Raw genomic sequence first — 16,511 nt, forward strand, 5'->3', positions numbered from 1 at the left:
AAACAGAAAATGGTTAATAATTTACCAAGTGCTTGATTTAAGCCATCATTTCAGGATATAGCTGTCTCATATAGAATAAACTCCAAAAATAGAACCAGATATGTTTATGATATCTGGTGCTGTAGAAATCATTTTATTGCAGCCCTGTTCTATCACCGTGTATTTAAATAACCAGATGAGAAATGATGTGGCGTTCTGGAACCTGTGCTCCTTCAGTTAGACAACTCTTAAGAGAAGTTATTGCAGTTTGGGATAAATGTGAAGAGGGGTACATCAAAGAGGTGGATCCTAGAATCCTGCAAAAGAACAGTTCAAATGCCAATGGTATGGAAAGTGTTACCAAGTGTCTGGCACAAAGGGAATTCAGTGAGTCCTCAGTAAATATTAGCTATTTTGGTTAAAGTGAACACAGATAAACTGTGAAGTAACCACTTAGAAACTACCTACTACTAAGGCTGGACCCCAGGCAAGAGGAATAAGATTCTTTAGAGGAAATGAGATCAGCAGTCATGTGCAATGAAAATGTAAAGAAAAGCTTATATCCTAGAGATTAATGGAAGTATTCTGTTGGAATGACAACATTATTTCTTGCTTTCATCACCACTACTTTCTAACTAGTTTCACTTAAATTGGTTATTTTGTTATTTTTAATATATTAGATCATCTAAATACAACATAAGGCAGAATAATTGGAGAAAGGATTAGATTGGGAATAAATAAAATGTGTTACAGCTAAAGTCATTTGTATGAATTTAGGCAAAATAATTGAACTCAGTTGTTTTTTAATTAGAATGAAAAAAATTATCAGTCTTGTTGTGAAACACAAATGAAATAGTATATACAACCATAGTATTTACTGTTATGTTACACAGATGTTAATTATAACTATTCTAGAGGTCTCCATAGTCTTGGTTCTTTATATTTATTTATAGAATATAGAGTATTTCAATATACTATAGAGCAGTTAAGTGAGAAGCAGCTAAGCCACAGGGGGAAAGGTAGTTCTGCAGGTATAGATGATGTTTGGTGCTCCTTGTCTTGTGTTTATTTACTGTGGGACAGCATGTAAAACAATTGTTGAACACTGAAGATCAAGGGAAAAGATAAATTCAAGGGATAATAAGAGTAAACTTATTAGGCTATGAGGTGGTATACAGTTTGAGAAGTGTTTCAATAGTCACTAGTAGTTCTTTACATTAAGCAGAATTTTACACAAAATGCTTATCTTGTGAATATTTATAATGAGAATTAGAAGATTATTTTTAGTTGCCTTTTTCTGACTATAAAAGGAATATGTAGCCATTGGGAAAAAATTAGAAAATAAGTAAATTTTTTTTTAATTGATTTCAGAGAGGAAAGGAGAGGGAGAGAGAGAAAAACATCCATGATGACAGAGAGAATCATTCATCGGTTGCCTCCTGCACGCAACCCAGGCATGTGCCCTTGACTGGAATCAAACCTGAGAATCCTTCAGTCCACAGGCTGACACTATCCACTGAGCCAAACCAGTTGGGGCTAGAAAATAGAGTAAATTTTAAAGAAAGCAAAACCCACTCAGGATACCGCCATCCAGAAGTAATCATTTTTACTGTTGGTCTGCATCCTTTTAGGCTGTTTCATACACACCTTGTACACCATCCTAACCTGCTCCATTATATAAGAACACAATGTGGTTTCAGAGCAACAGTATAATTTTTAATGACTTCATAATGCCCCCATTTTATGCATATGCCCTTACATTACTATTAAGAGATGGAGATTTTTTTAAAGATTATTTCTAATATTTTGGCATACTACATACGCTGAGGTAAATGTACTTGTAATCTTTATATACTTGTTTCATTGAAATAAATTCTTAGACATGCACTTTGCTATACTTCCCTCAGGAAAAATCGCACTGATCTCTAAGCATATCAATTATGAATGAAAAAGTGCTTCTCTCTTTAGTGTGTGTTTTAAATGGTTTTATGTTTGTCTGAAAGTCCGGGCTGTTGAAGTGGGAAGTTAAGTCAAGTATATAAAATATGGGAAGGAGATTGCAGGGTCATTTGCTGTTTGAATAGTCATCTTAATATTGATGTTTTCTGTTCATACTCAAGTTGATTTAACTGATTGGGCTTCTGAAGATGGTTCTAAAGAGCACCTCTTGCCTGGCTGGTGTGGCTCAGTGGTTGAGTGTCAACCTATGAACCAGGAGGTCACAGTTTGATTCCTGGTCAGGGCACGTGCCTGGATTGTGTGTGTGTGGTTGTTGTTTTTTTAAGCGCCTCTTGCATTAATTTGTAACACAAATTAATGGAATGGATGGCTTTCTTGAGTCTCTGAAGACAGTTGTGTTTGGGGGCAGTAGAGTTAACTACAGTATATACTATATGGGAAATATGCCGTCTCCTGCCTGGATTCATTTAGAAGGCTGGAATCGGCAAAGCTTGTAGACATGAAAGTAGCCCTAAGGCGATAAAGGCAACCTCTGCATACCCAATAGCATATGAATACATCTCCAGAGTCAAATATCCTACTGAGTTTTAAGTTCTAGAAGGCAGCTATTTATTTAGGAGAAATGCTGAAAATTGTAGGAAAGACAGAAGTAGAGGAAAGGATTAACAGTAGCATGGAGCATTTACCTGTTACTTATAGACTGCAATGAACTTCTTAAAAGGACCCAGAAAACTATTTTGTACCTTTAGTAGAACACCTTTTTCACATTTCCTGTCATGAGTATAGCAGAAGTCTTCCTTTGATGGACAAATACAGAGCTCAGTTCTTCATGGAATGCTTTTATTCAGGGTTGGTGAAGTGCAGGGTACTGGTCAGGTCAGTAAAAGCTAGCATAGTTCAGCAAGTCAAGGCACATAAACCAGATAGAATATAAGCTCATGAAAATTCAACACAGTTATGTTCAAGAAGGCATCTTTTAATCACTTGTCTTTTCCTGGGATAAATATGAAGCAAGTGATTGTACAATTAAACCTGTATTTGTACGAGCTCCATACACCAACGGATTCTTTTATGAGAGGGACATAGAAATTAATAAATCATGTTTTGTACTAATTCAAAGGGTAGTTCTAGTGAAGTTGTGTTGTTTTTTTAATTAAGATTTAGCCTCTGATTTTCTAAATAGTGATAATCTGCGATATCTTAATATAGGTACTTAACTAGATAAGAAACTCAGAAAATTTTCTCAAGCAAGGAACTAAAATATAACCTGTCATCAGGAATTTTTTGACAAATTCAAGGCATCTTGGAAACATTCAGTCTTGATAAATCTTTATGTACCTACATAGCTATACCTTTCAAACATACTACCCACCAAGTAAATACTGTTTTGTATACTTAAAAGATATGGAACACTTCAGAAAAGTTTTCAGAAAAACCAAGGTCCAACACTAAAAACAACCAATAAATAGCATTCCCCTTAAGATTCAGCATATTTATTGCTGGAAGCAGTAATATATACTGTTGCTCCACTACATAAGCTCATCAGAAACAGGAGTGATTTCATTCCATGTGGCACCTGATGCAGAATGTAACAAATGCTTCCTTTATGCGTTAATAGATGAATGAAAGGTGGCCACAGTGGAATATGGCAAAGGAGATTGTTCACCTTCCTAATAACCATCCTAATTAAATTTTTAAAAATGCCTTCGCTATGGTTGGCAGTTACAGGGAAGCTCCCTAGTTGTGTGTGTGTTATCCCCTTCCCTGCTAGAAAATCACTCTGAATATCTTTAACAGTTTAGGCCAGTGGTGAATAAATTGTTTTTTATATAAAAATCTTGGAATCACTTTATATACAAGATGAAAAACAGGATATTTCAGTATCTGACATTGAATTAAGTTAATTTTTTTGTGTCCTGAATTAAAAAAATAAATTTTGGAACTTCCTTTAAGATAATGATTACTATTATAGTTTCTGTTGATTACTGAGCTGGCAGTGGGACAGATTGACTATGATAACTCAGTAATCCCAATAAACAGGTGTAACTGATTTTGCTGTTTTTTTAAATCACTTTTATTTTTGGTCTCAGCCTAGGAGAATCAGTGCCGTGTCTGTGGCAGAGCGCGTTGCATATGAGAGAGGAGAAGAGCCTGGAAAAAGCTGTGGCTACAGTGTGCGATTTGAATCTATACTTCCACGCCCTCATGCCAGTATAATGTTTTGTACTGTAGGTCAGTAATGTGTTGAATTTTGGTCTTTCATTTGGGGTTTACATTGTGTTATTTTTGAAGAAAGCTTGGTAATAGCACAGAATGGCTGGAAACCATAAATCAAGGGTCATTCTCAAAATTATTGTTTAAATAGAACTTTGAGCAGTTTTTTTCCTTTATGGACAGCATGATACATCTGCTGGACATTGTAGCTTGGAAAAAATGAAATCAGCTTAGGTTACTAGAATTATATCTCTTAATTCAGAGTTTATCACTTTTTAAATAATTTTAAATATGCAGGTGATTGTTTCTTTTTTTAAATAATGCTGGGGTTATAGAGTTGAAGCATAATTGTCTAGAAACTTGATTCTTTGAACTTTTCTATCCTCCCTACTTTAATCAACATAGAAACTCATCTCCATTTGTTGCTGTCATTTTTTCCCCCAAGGTGTGCTCCTGAGAAAATTAGAAGCAGGCATTAGAGGAATCAGTCATGTAATTGTAGATGAAATACATGAAAGAGACATAAATGTAAGTGGCTGAACATTATGATAAGGTAACAATGCTAATATTCTGAATAAAAAGAAATCAAAATGTCTGCTTTGCTTTTTCTTTTCCCACTATTTACATCATCTACCAAAATCATGAACTTGTTCACTAAGATGTTGAACATCTTTTTCTAGTAAGGCCATTAAACCCTTTTTTTTTTTTCTTTGAACGTTCACAGTAGCAAATGTTCACAATAGTAAAATTCTGGAAACAACCCAGATACCTGCAGTATGTACCATCAGATACCTACTGGTGAATCAGTTGGTATATTCACATATTGGGATATTAAAGTCATTAGAAAGAATAACTGTAGTAACGTGGATGAATCTTCGCAGTGATATGGTATGTGAGAGGAAATCCCAAAGATTATATAAAATACATATTCTCATAAAGTTAAGAGTATTATATAGCTGTCTATAAAATATTTATAGATGAGGTGAAAGCTGTATATATGAAAAGAAATAAAAAAGATTTTGATGATGGTTTTTTGTACTTGGGGAGGCAAAGTGATGGGTGAGAGACCACGCAGCTAGAGAGAAGTTTTGTCAAAGTTCTAGATTTCATGTTCAATGGATACTTTACATGATTAAGTGTCTTGGCCCTTATTTTGTTTGAATGAATCAGCTAGGACCTTTTCAACATTTTTAAGATTTACTTTACATGTGATTGGATAACTGATTTTGTTTAATTATATTTTTTTATTGATTTCAGAGAGTAAAGGGGAGAGTGAGAGAGATGATGGTGGTGGTGATGATGGAGAATCATTGATTGGCTGCCTCCTGCATGCCCCACACTGGGAATCCAGCCCGAAACCCAGGCATATGCCTTGACTGAGAATAGAACCTTGACCTTCTGCATTTATAAGTTGACACTCAATCACTGAGCCATACCAGCCGGGCTAAATAACTGATTTTTGACTTACGATAGGTTTCCCTTTTTTCTAGTTAAAGTTGGTGTGCCTACAAATATAAATTTCACTGAAAAATTTGAAATGAATTCTTTGCTCTCATTTTTTTCTCCCCTACCTGAAGAGCACTCGTTTTAAATCCCATAGCTATTAACCTGTGACTGTTCTTTTAAAATACTGTTTTTAATTGCACCCCACTGTAACCCTTTATTTAAGCCTCCTAGGTAACTGCAATCTCTTTGGTGTATCTCATTAACACTGACTTTTTAGTGCAATTTTGTTTTGTTTGTGTGTGTTTGAATAGACTGACTTCCTTTTGGTGGTGCTGCGAGATGTGGTTCAGGCTTATCCTGAAGTTCGAATTGTTCTCATGTCTGCTACTATTGATACCAGCATGTTCTGTGAATATTTCTTCAATTGCCCCATCATTGAAGTTTATGGGAGGACTTTTCCTGTTCAAGGTAAATATTGTGTAGGGGGTGAGGATGAGGGTGAATATCTTTTGTGCTCCTCAGGAGCATGATTGACCAATTTCTTAATTCTGGAGATGAAGAAAATTTCGTTTGTAGGTTAAAGCAGCGGTCGCCAAACTTTCAGACCTCTCGGACCACCAGTTGGCAACCAACCGTTGGGGTAAAGGACATTTAAAATCCAGGCAAATTAGAGTATCAAGTGCATCATAGCATTCTTGGGGTTTTAGTTAAGCAGGAGTGAGTACAGTCTGAGGAGCAAGAACAAGTTTTCATTCACTACATGCAGAGTGTGCATATGTAGTAGCCAAACTTAACTTTTAAAATTATTACAATCGGGTAAATCAATATGATGGTCATGGGAAATACTGTTAAAAGTTTAAGCAGCCAGGTTCAAATTAACAAGATAATTTTTGCTTAGAGCCAGATCAGGCAGACTTTGGAAATGACATTAAAGTGAATATTTCAAGGTAAAGTATTTCTGATAGTTAAGATTCTGATAGTTAAAAGTACAATAATTTTTTACTTTAAAAGGTTTTGTCATCACCATTTTTAATAGCTTGGGTTAAAAAAGAATGTATTATGGGGCAGTCTAATTGAGGGCATGAAAATAAGCTAAATAGTTTGCAGTGTAAGTATGAAATAATGAATGGATATTTCAGGGAGCTATTTTTTGAAATTTTAAAATAAGAGTAGCTCTGAGGTAAAAGCCAGTGTAGTTGTATCTCACAAGAGAACTAAAACTGCTTTGAAAGTATATTGAGATTGAAAAAATACATGGGTGGCAGATGGTAGGAGCCAGGTTTTACTGTTGGAGTGAGAGGTTATAGGTAGGAGGGAAGGGAGCCATGGGTTACATTTGGGGACATCAGGAAGAACTAGTGTATAGATACATTTGTATAGGAACAAATGGTTGCATGTATTTGTATCCGTACAAGTGGGTAGATACAGAAATAAGTACAATGAATTAGTACATGGGCTAATATCCATACATGTATTTTCTAGCTTTGTCTGCTGATCAGTCCTAGAAGCAATGATCACTATCAAGGGACATGCCACCATCCAGATGGTATTTCTAGTAGCATTTTCCAGTTAAAGAACCAGTCCTTAGAGAAATGGCTGAGTCTAAGGTTAAGGCAGGGGATATCTGAGATGAGCCTGGGATATTTTGTAGTACCAGAAAATGAGGAACAAAAACACCCCACAGTGATGAAGACCAAGGGACTTAGGAGCTAACTGAGAGAGCTCTCAATGACCAAAGCTTGCACTAATTGGAACAAAAAAATATAGTAGTGGATTATATAAGTATAAAATAAATATTCATGAATCTGTGGAGGGTAGGTAAATGAGAAAAAAGGTAAAGACAAATCTCTGATACAGAAGAATTCAAAAAATGTATGTAGATACTCGCTCAAAAAAGTGAGAATTAACTCCCTGTCCTGTAAGTGCTGTGCTTAAAGACTTGTTTCCAAAGAGGAGTATGGAAAGGGGGAAGCAGGTGTAACTTTGCAGTGTAGTAACTTGGCAAACACTATCTCAGGTGATCAAGTTGAACATCATCGGGGTAAGGCATGTGCCTTGGATATGTGATGAGAATGGCACTTTGGGCTTTTAGAGCTTAGGGGACAAATGTTTAGATTATGAGACACTTCTGGGCCCATCCTAGAACTTCAGGAGATAATTGATCAGCAGATGTTCCGACCTTTTCTTTAAGGTCCTTCTTCAGAGTATTAACTAAAAGGAACCCATTTATGTGTACATCCTGGACTATGGAATGTTACTGTATTGATATTTCTTTTTATATATAACTCTCACTCCAAGGGAGTGTATAACATAGTGCATGTACATAGTAGGCATTCTATGAATGTTTGGTGGGACATTGTATATAGATATCATGGCTGGCTTTGTGGGAACATGTATAAGATACCTGACTCTCCTTCAAGGTTCAAGAAGTGGGAACACTGAGTTAGATTGGGAAAAGAGGTTATTGGCCACTGGAATTTCTTGGCAGTTGGGAAGAATCAGGTTGATGGATATTAGGTAATTTTGAATTATGAATTTGAAAATGACTTTTAAAGACTTGTCCATTCTGAAAGTTGATGATACTCACCTGACTGGATTGTTTCTGGCAGAATATTTTTTGGAAGACTGTATTCAGATGACCCATTTTATTCCTCCACCAAAGGACAAGAAGAAGAAGGATAAGGATGATGATTGTGGTGAGGAGGAGGATGTAAGTGAATTTCATGGAGACTTCATTATGGGAAGATTGTTGTTATAGAGAGGAGAATGGATTTTAGTAAATATTCGCAGTTAAGTTAGCATTACAGAAAACTTTATAAACTGACCATGATGTCTGTCTGAATTGATGGCATTCCAAAAAGGTTCATGTGAGTGACAAGCTCTTTTCATATCATGAGTTAAATAATCTCTGGTAAAAAGGTCAAAAAGAAAAACAGTAATATGTTTTAAGGTCACAGCACATGGGTCACTAACTAGTAGAAAGGCATAATCTTGTGCCCCACCCCAGATCTGCTGAGTCAGAATCTTCATTTTCACCAGATGTCCAAGTGACCCAGTAACCAAGGTAAACAAAAATATGTTGTAACAACGTCCTTGTTATTGGAGGTTTGTCATTGATTCTAAGGTAGACTTCTTAGAAAAGACTGACCACTTTATTTCAGAAATAGATGAAAGTGATCAAATCCCTGCCTGCAGGACACTCATTTAAAAATTAAAGAACTTTCTATTTGGTATGCAGTGAACCTGGGAATTATACAGGGAAGCATTGTATACATGGGCCCAACCAGCATGGCTCAGTGGTTGAGCATCCACTTATGAACCAGGAGGTCACGGTTTGATTCCCAATCAGGGCACATGCCTGAGTTGCAGGTTCAATCCCCAGTGTGGGGCTTGCAGGAGGCAGCCAATTAATGATGCTCTCTCATCATTGATGTTTCTCTCTCTCTACCTCTACCTCTCCCTTCCTCTCTGAAATCAATTTTTAAATAGTATGTTTTTAAAACAATAGTTATATGGTAATTGTTTAAGAGAATCGTGAGCAGTTCATTAATCAGTAGGGAAAATATTTTAGAAAAACCAAGAGTTTATAGTTAATCATAAGAAAGAAATATGCTCAGTAGGAGGAGCCATAAGAAGTTCAGAGTCAAATGTTAAGTTTGTATTTGTATTTTAGAACCTTTTTGGAATGCCATCAACTCAGACAGACATCATGGTCAGTTTATAGTTTTCTGTGGGAAATATTGGTTAGTACGTAAATCAATATGCCACAGGTTCTGCTCTTTTGGAAATTAAATTTCTTTTGTATGCCAGAAAGGACTAATCAGCTAGAATTAATGAGATCAGGTGTCATTTGAATATTAAGAGCAGACATAGGAGACTTAATCTCATGAGCTGTGGTAATCAAGATAGTCCCAAATATGTCTCCTCCTTTTGCAGGCAAATTGCAACCTGATCTGTGGTGATGAATATGGTCCAGAAACAAGGATGAGCATGGCTCAACTGAATGAAAAGGAAACTTCTTTTGAGCTCATTGAAGCTCTACTTAAGTACATTGAGACCCTCAATGTTCCTGGAGCTGTGTTGGTCTTTCTGCCTGGCTGGAATTTAATTTATACTATGCAGAAACATTTGGAAATGAATGCACATTTTGGTATGAGTCTTTGAATTCTTGCATATATGAGAGTGAAAGTGAATCTTTCTGCTTGTGCACTAACCACTATGTATAAACAAAATTTAGTGTGTCCATTTTTATGTAACAACTAGAGGCCTAGTGCATGAAATTCGTGCACTGGGGGAGAGGGGAGAGTCCCCTCAGCCCAGCCTGCACCTTCTCCAATCCGGGCCCCTTCGGGGGATGTCCTACTGTCAATTTAGGCCCGATCCCCAGCCTGATTGCCCCTAACTGCCCCATCCCTCTCCGCCAGCCTAGTCGCCCCACGCAGCCTACTGTTGGACGTTACTGTGATGGCTTCCCAGACAATTTGCATATTCCTTTGTTAGTATAGATGTGCATAATGGATAGCAGTTTTAAACTAGGCTCCTATTTTTAAACCTTAACCTTTCTGTATTGTTATAGGAAGCCATAGGTATCAGATTCTGCCTCTACATTCTCAGATTCCTCGAGAAGAACAGCGCAAAGTATTTGACCCAGTACCAGTTGGCGTAACTAAGGTAAACAATGAACATTACAGTTACGGGGTTGTGAATGTCATAGATATTAAACAAATGTTACCAGTCTTCAAAGAGCTATTAAAAAAAAACTAATCTGTCTAAATTGAGGGAAAAGGGGATATTCTCTCCAAGTTTAGTAAGCTTTTCATTAACTAGTCAATGGCTAAGTGATCAAATTCCTGAAGTGTAATTTTTCTTTATGTCATTTCTTTACAGGTTATTTTGTCCACAAATATTGCTGAGACAAGCATTACTATAAATGATGTTGTTTATGTCATTGACTCCTGCAAGTAAGTTCACAAGGAACCTATTTGCCTGGAATAAATCTTTAGAATGTAGTTTAAGTTCCTGTGTTCTTATACCATCAAATCACTGTGCATTTATATATACTGGGCAGTAAACTAATTAATAATGTCTCTTGTTTTTGATCATCACAAATCAGTTATGGGAGGAAGTAACAATGCTTAGCACTCTTAATTTCTGACTGATTCCACTGCTCTTATCTGTGGATGTTTTGTTGGCAACTTCCAGGAAAATGAACATCTGTTTTGTGTATAAAGACAGTCAGTATTTAGCACATGACAAATATACTACCTGTAGGACACTCATTTTAGAATTAAAGAGTTCATATTTAGTATGAAATGAGTCTGAGAGATACATAGGGTGGCATTGTGTATAGATTAAGTACTTATGGTAATTGAAACACAAGACAAAAAAGTCAAAAGTTTGGTTATATCTGGCCAGCTTGTGCCCAAGTCTTTTCTATATAGTCTTTTCACCTACCTGACAATAGAAAAAGATTTGCAAATGCCCAGTTTAAGGATTGGTGAATAGTATGCAGCTCCTCTGTGCCATCCCAATCATTTAGTGCTAGCCACCTATTTGTAACATTGAATGGTTCAGGGTTGTAAAGGATTTAGAAGGACACTGCTGGTGAGGTCATGAGAAGTGCCCCATATTCCAGTTTAGCACATGTCCTTTAGATCAATGATAGTGTAGATCATCTAATTGTCCACTTACATTTATATAACAGATCTACTTAAATGCTTTACATTTATTAATTCACTTAATATTTATATATAAAAACCCTATGAGATAGGTGATGGTATTACAGTCATTTTCAGATGAGGAAAATGAGGCACAGTATAGGTTAGTCATTTAGCCAAGATCATCTAGCTGGTAGTGGCACATATGTGTTACATTGCCTTTTAGTAAGTTGACAGGAGATGCAGTCAAATTCTTACTGGTACTGTTCACAAATAGACATCACATGTAGGTGTGACCATCTGGAACTCATCCCCCACTTAGAATAATAATAGTTACGAATTGGTAGTTCACATGAGTCCTAGAATTAACTACTCTGTGCTATGTAGGCAGAAGGTGAAGCTGTTCACTGCTCACAACAATATGACAAACTACGCGACAGTGTGGGCATCCAAAACAAACCTGGAGCAACGGAAAGGACGAGCTGGCCGAGTACGCCCGGGCTTCTGCTTTCACCTCTGTAGCCGAGCTCGTTTTGAGAGGTGAGACCAATTATAGAATAAAGATGGATGTTGTTTTTAACCCTTTATATACCTCTTTCTTACTCTCCCCACCCCCCTTTTTCTCTCTCTCTCTGCCATGAATTTAATGAAATCAGTGCATAAATGCCTCCAGTTAACTATATTGGAGGAAACTTAGCTTGGATGACAAGATTGCAGTAAGAATGAAAGAAATCACAAATTGTCAGTGGTTGCATGTTAGATACTGGCTTACTTATAAGCATTTAAAAGGAGAATATATGGACATTATTTTGGTTCTGCATAGCTTTATTACTTTGGAATTATTGCTATTTATAGAGTGATTAACTTTCTGGAAAATGTTAAAGTAATATTTTGTATTTATAGATTATTTCTCTTTTTTTTTTTTTTTCTTCACTGTTAGCACATCACCTGTTTCATGATCTCCTCATCTAAGAAATAGAGGCCATTATTTAGATAAAGAAACCAAAGCTTAAAAAAGTTTAGCTGACTGCTCCAGGGCTGAAGTCCAAGTCTGTTTATACCTTGGACATTTCCATTTATAGTACACTAGTGGGCCAGTGGTGCAGGACTGGGCAAGACGGGGCTGGACACCCCCTCCTTGGTCCCTCACCCGCCAGCTGCACCTAGGGCAGCACTGCAGCTCAAAGGGAGTCTACAGGATGAGTGGGGTCCCTTGCGAGGCTTGGCCTGCTAGAATCAGGACAAAAGCTGCTCTCATATCGCCCGAGGGGTCCTGGACAGGGAGAGGGCACTCTGCAAAGTTGCTGTCCGTAGGCAGCTCCTGTGTTGAGCTTCTGCTCCCTGGTGGCCAGTGCATGTCATACCTATCTGCCAGCCGGCCAATTGCTTAGCCTATTATACATATACTAGAGGCCCGGTGCACGAAATTTGTGTGGGGGGTGTGTGTCCCTCAGCCCAGCCTGCACCGTCTCCAATCTGGGACCCCTTGAGGGATGTCCAACTGCCCATTTAGGTCCGATACCCCCAACTGTTCTCCACTGCAGGCCTGGGTCCCCCCCGACTGCCCTTCCCTGCAGGCCCGGTCACCCCCAACTTTCCTCCTCTGCTGTCCTGGTGACCCCTAACTGCCCTCTCCTGAAGGCCTGGTTCCCCCCAACTGCCCTCCCCTGCTGGCCATCTTGTGGTGGCCATCTTGTGTCCACATGGGGGCAGGATCTTTGACCACATGGGGGCAGCAATCTTGTGTGTTGGAGTGATGGTCAATCTGCATATTACTCTTATTAGATAGGATAGAGGCCTGGTGCACGGGTGGGGGCCAGCTGGTTTTCCCTGAAGGATGTCCTGGATCAGGGTGGGGGTTCCCTTGGGGCGTGGGGCAGCCTGGGCGAGGGGCCTGTGGTGGTTTGCAGGCTGGCCACGCCCCCTGGCGACCCAAGCAGAGGCCCTGGTATCTGGGGTTTGTTTATCTTCTACAATTGAAACTTTGTAGCCTGGGGCGGAGCCAAGCCTGCTTGCTCCATGGCAGCAGCCATTTCTGTAGGGGTTTATGTATCTTCTATAATTTGAAACTTTGTAGCCTTAAACGGAGGCCTGGGCCAGCCAGGGTGTGCGGAAAGCTTGGCTTCCTCCATTGCTGGGGCAACCCTAGCCTCCCGCTCTTTCTAGCTCCGTGGCTGCCGCCATTTCTGTTTGGATTTGTTTACCTTCTATAATTGAAACTTTGTAGCCTTGAGTGGAGGCCTAGGCCAGCAAGGGCAGGCGGAAAGCTTGGCTTCCTCCATTGCCTGGGAAACCCAATCCTCCCCTCCTGTTCTCTGTGGCTGTAGCCATCTTGGTTGGGTTTATTTGCATATTCACTCCTGATTGGCTTTGTGGGCGTGGCTTGTGGGTGTAGTGGAGTGATGGTTAATTTGCATAGTACTCTTTCATTAGATAGGATAGATAGATAGATATAGATGGCCTTTTAGGGAATGTTTGTGGATGGTACCTATTAGTTAAAAACATCCTTATAGCTCTGAATTACAGACTTAACACATTGCGCGCAGATCACAAGCATTCTCATGTTTTCATATTACACAGTGTTTTACATAAAAGTTAAAGGCACACCTTAAAATTAAATACCCATTGCATTTTGAAGTTATTACATGTTCTTCCAAGCTAATATCTTTTTAATGTATGATGCTTTGTAAAACGTTTTTTGTACTTATTCAGTAGAAACTTATCTGGCCACTGGGTAAAGCTATCAATAAAAGTACTGGTGTGCAATGTGTTAAGACATGTATTTAGATGTATATTTCTGGAGATCCATGTGGTGTGTATTAGCTGTAACCAGGGGATTTGTGTGTGTATATTTATGATAGTAAAATATTATGAGACAGATAAATTTAGGTGACCAGATGTACATATTGCACTGAAGAAAAACTAGAGAGGCTTTAGTTTGCCTTTATACTGGTACCATATGGCTTTCCAGTAATTATGAATGTGGGTTTATTTTAGCATCAGAAGTTAACTCAGGAGACTGCCTGTGATATTTGGATGATAAGTTCTTTTAAAAGGTTAGATTATCCCTTGAAATGAAACAAATACTGTACTCATAACATCTTAGAGTAAAGCAACTATTAATTAGTAATGCATGAATAGAGACCTACAATGAGGAATTTTTATTCTTTTCTCTGTAGGATGAGGAATGAATATGCTATATAGGCATTTGTGTGAACTTATTTTAAGCTGTTTTGCCAGTACTATTGGAATCATCTGTAATGGTTCCCATTGATCTTCATCATGAACAGTTCATAGGGAATAAGCCTGGATTAGAAGTATAGAGACCTGGATTTTAACATATTTGTGCCTAATATGTTTCATGAACTTAAGCATTTATTCTCTTTAGGTCTCTTTATAAAATAAAGTTACTTGACCGTTTTGTGTCTGTTTCCTCAGTTGTTAAAGAAAGATAGTATACTACCTAGCCCATAAGATTTGTTCAAGTATAAAATTAGTTAATAAAGTAAAATACTGAGAACAGTGCTTGGCACATAGTAAGCTCTCAGTAGATGTTAGCTATTGTTATTAGTATTAGTTTGTAATAATAACTTATTATTTAAATTTTAAAGGTTAAGATGATCTGTAAGATCTTTTCAGTAGTACTAAAATCATATGGACGAGGAAGAGGTTGTGAGAAAATGTCAGTATTAGTCCACATCATCACAAAAGGTCTTGCTACTATTTTTAGCCCATTTGCCAGCAGGCGGGAACTAAGATGCCATAGGTGGGGGTAACAACATTAGCAGTTTGGGATAATTTTTTCATTCTCCTTAACTCCCAGCTGAAAAAGCTATCAGACTCTGTAAGTATAGTCATAGTCATAAGTCCCTCCTCAACCAGTTTAGAGAGTCTTGTCCCGAGACAGTTTTTTGCAGTAAATATAAAACATTCTTTGATAATTGTAAAAGGATGAGGGAAGTGCAGTTCCATATTCCTGATTACCTGCAAAGATTTTATTATATAAATGTATGTATATGCAAAGGAGAATGGTTATTTTATGTTTGTTTTCTCTTAGACTCGAAACCCACATGACACCAGAGATGTTCCGGACACCATTACATGAAATTGCTTTGAGCATAAAACTTCTGCGTCTGGGAGGAATTGGCCAATTCTTGGCCAAGGCAATTGAGCCTCCACCTTTGGATGCTGTGATTGAAGCAGAGCACACTCTTAGAGGTACCTATAAATAGACCTACCTGGCACATGTGAATTATATCACCTGTTTTGTTCTCGCAAGTAACACTTAACAATGAATCAAAAAGAAAATACAGTCCACAGGACTGATGCTAAGGCTTCCAGTGTTGTCTTATGTGCTTAGTATTATCAGGATTAACAATGAGTAACCTGAGGTAAAACAGCTAATGTCTTATTTTGGGGGAAAATGGAGAAAAGGCAAGATGTCACCTCTTTTTTTTTTTTTTTTTTTTTTCAATTTTTTTATTAAGGTATTATATGTGTACATATCTTACCATTGCCCTCCCCACACCCCCCTCCCATATATGCCCCCAAGATGTCACCTCTTAACCAATATTTAACAATCAAAACATCAATAACTCATGATACTCAATATTTTATGTACATCTTTTACAAAACCTACTTTTTCTAATCACACTTCTGATTGAAGCTGTTGTAGTATAGTGGGGGGGGGGGGAGGGTATTGGAGCTGAGTCTAGTACTTATGTGTGTAAACCTCAGACTTGTTCTCAAGATATTTTTCTCAGAATTATCAATAGATGATATCAGACTTTGGCACATAGGTACTTTTAGTATTTATTAGTATATTTATAGACTTCTAATGGACTGTATTCAGTTTTACCACCTACAAGGCCTAATTCTAGTACATCTTCATAGTAGGTGCTTCAGGATTTTTGAGTGAAGAAAGTTGTTGGCTGGTGCTGGCAGCTGGCTTGACAAGTGATAAAAACTCAAGTGCACTTTCTTAATCTTAATCTATAAAGAAATGTTTCATCTTTGTCTAGGTTAAAGGGTGTTCGTTACTGTTTCTGCTCACAAAGAAATATCTTCCCACAGAGCTTGATGCATTAGATGTCAATGATGAGTTGACTCCTCTGGGCCGAATCCTGGCTAAACTCCCCATTGAGCCTCGTTTTGGCAAAATGATGATAATGGGGTGTATTTTCTAGTAAGTGCTTTGTTTTATTGCTGATAGTTAAATGGTAGGATAGTTTCAAAATCTTATTCCCCTCCCCTTAA

At 37.8% G+C, this 16,511-nt stretch overlaps 1 protein-coding gene across 3 annotated transcripts in view; it reads left to right on the forward strand.

Annotated features, from left to right (window-relative positions):
* The window catches only part of DHX9 (DExH-box helicase 9), a 43,979-nt gene that overhangs the window by 20,677 nt on the left and 6,791 nt on the right, over window positions 1–16,511 (forward strand). For all 3 annotated transcript variants that reach the window (XM_079761795.1, XM_079761794.1, XM_079761796.1), the window contains 10 exons: window positions 4,029–4,170; window positions 4,598–4,680; window positions 5,910–6,066; window positions 8,208–8,308; window positions 9,535–9,748; window positions 10,175–10,269; window positions 10,486–10,559; window positions 11,643–11,795; window positions 15,313–15,473; window positions 16,329–16,440. In XM_079761795.1, the coding sequence (XP_079617921.1) occupies window positions 4,029–4,170; window positions 4,598–4,680; window positions 5,910–6,066; window positions 8,208–8,308; window positions 9,535–9,748; window positions 10,175–10,269; window positions 10,486–10,559; window positions 11,643–11,795; window positions 15,313–15,473; window positions 16,329–16,440 (1,292 nt within the window). The remainder of the gene's footprint in view (window positions 1–4,028; window positions 4,171–4,597; window positions 4,681–5,909; window positions 6,067–8,207; window positions 8,309–9,534; window positions 9,749–10,174; window positions 10,270–10,485; window positions 10,560–11,642; window positions 11,796–15,312; window positions 15,474–16,328; window positions 16,441–16,511) is intronic.

The sequence above is a fragment of the Cnephaeus nilssonii genome (assembly GCF_951640355.1).
Source record: "Cnephaeus nilssonii genome assembly, chromosome: 21".
NCBI classification, from domain to species: domain Eukaryota; kingdom Metazoa; phylum Chordata; class Mammalia; order Chiroptera; family Vespertilionidae; genus Cnephaeus; species Cnephaeus nilssonii.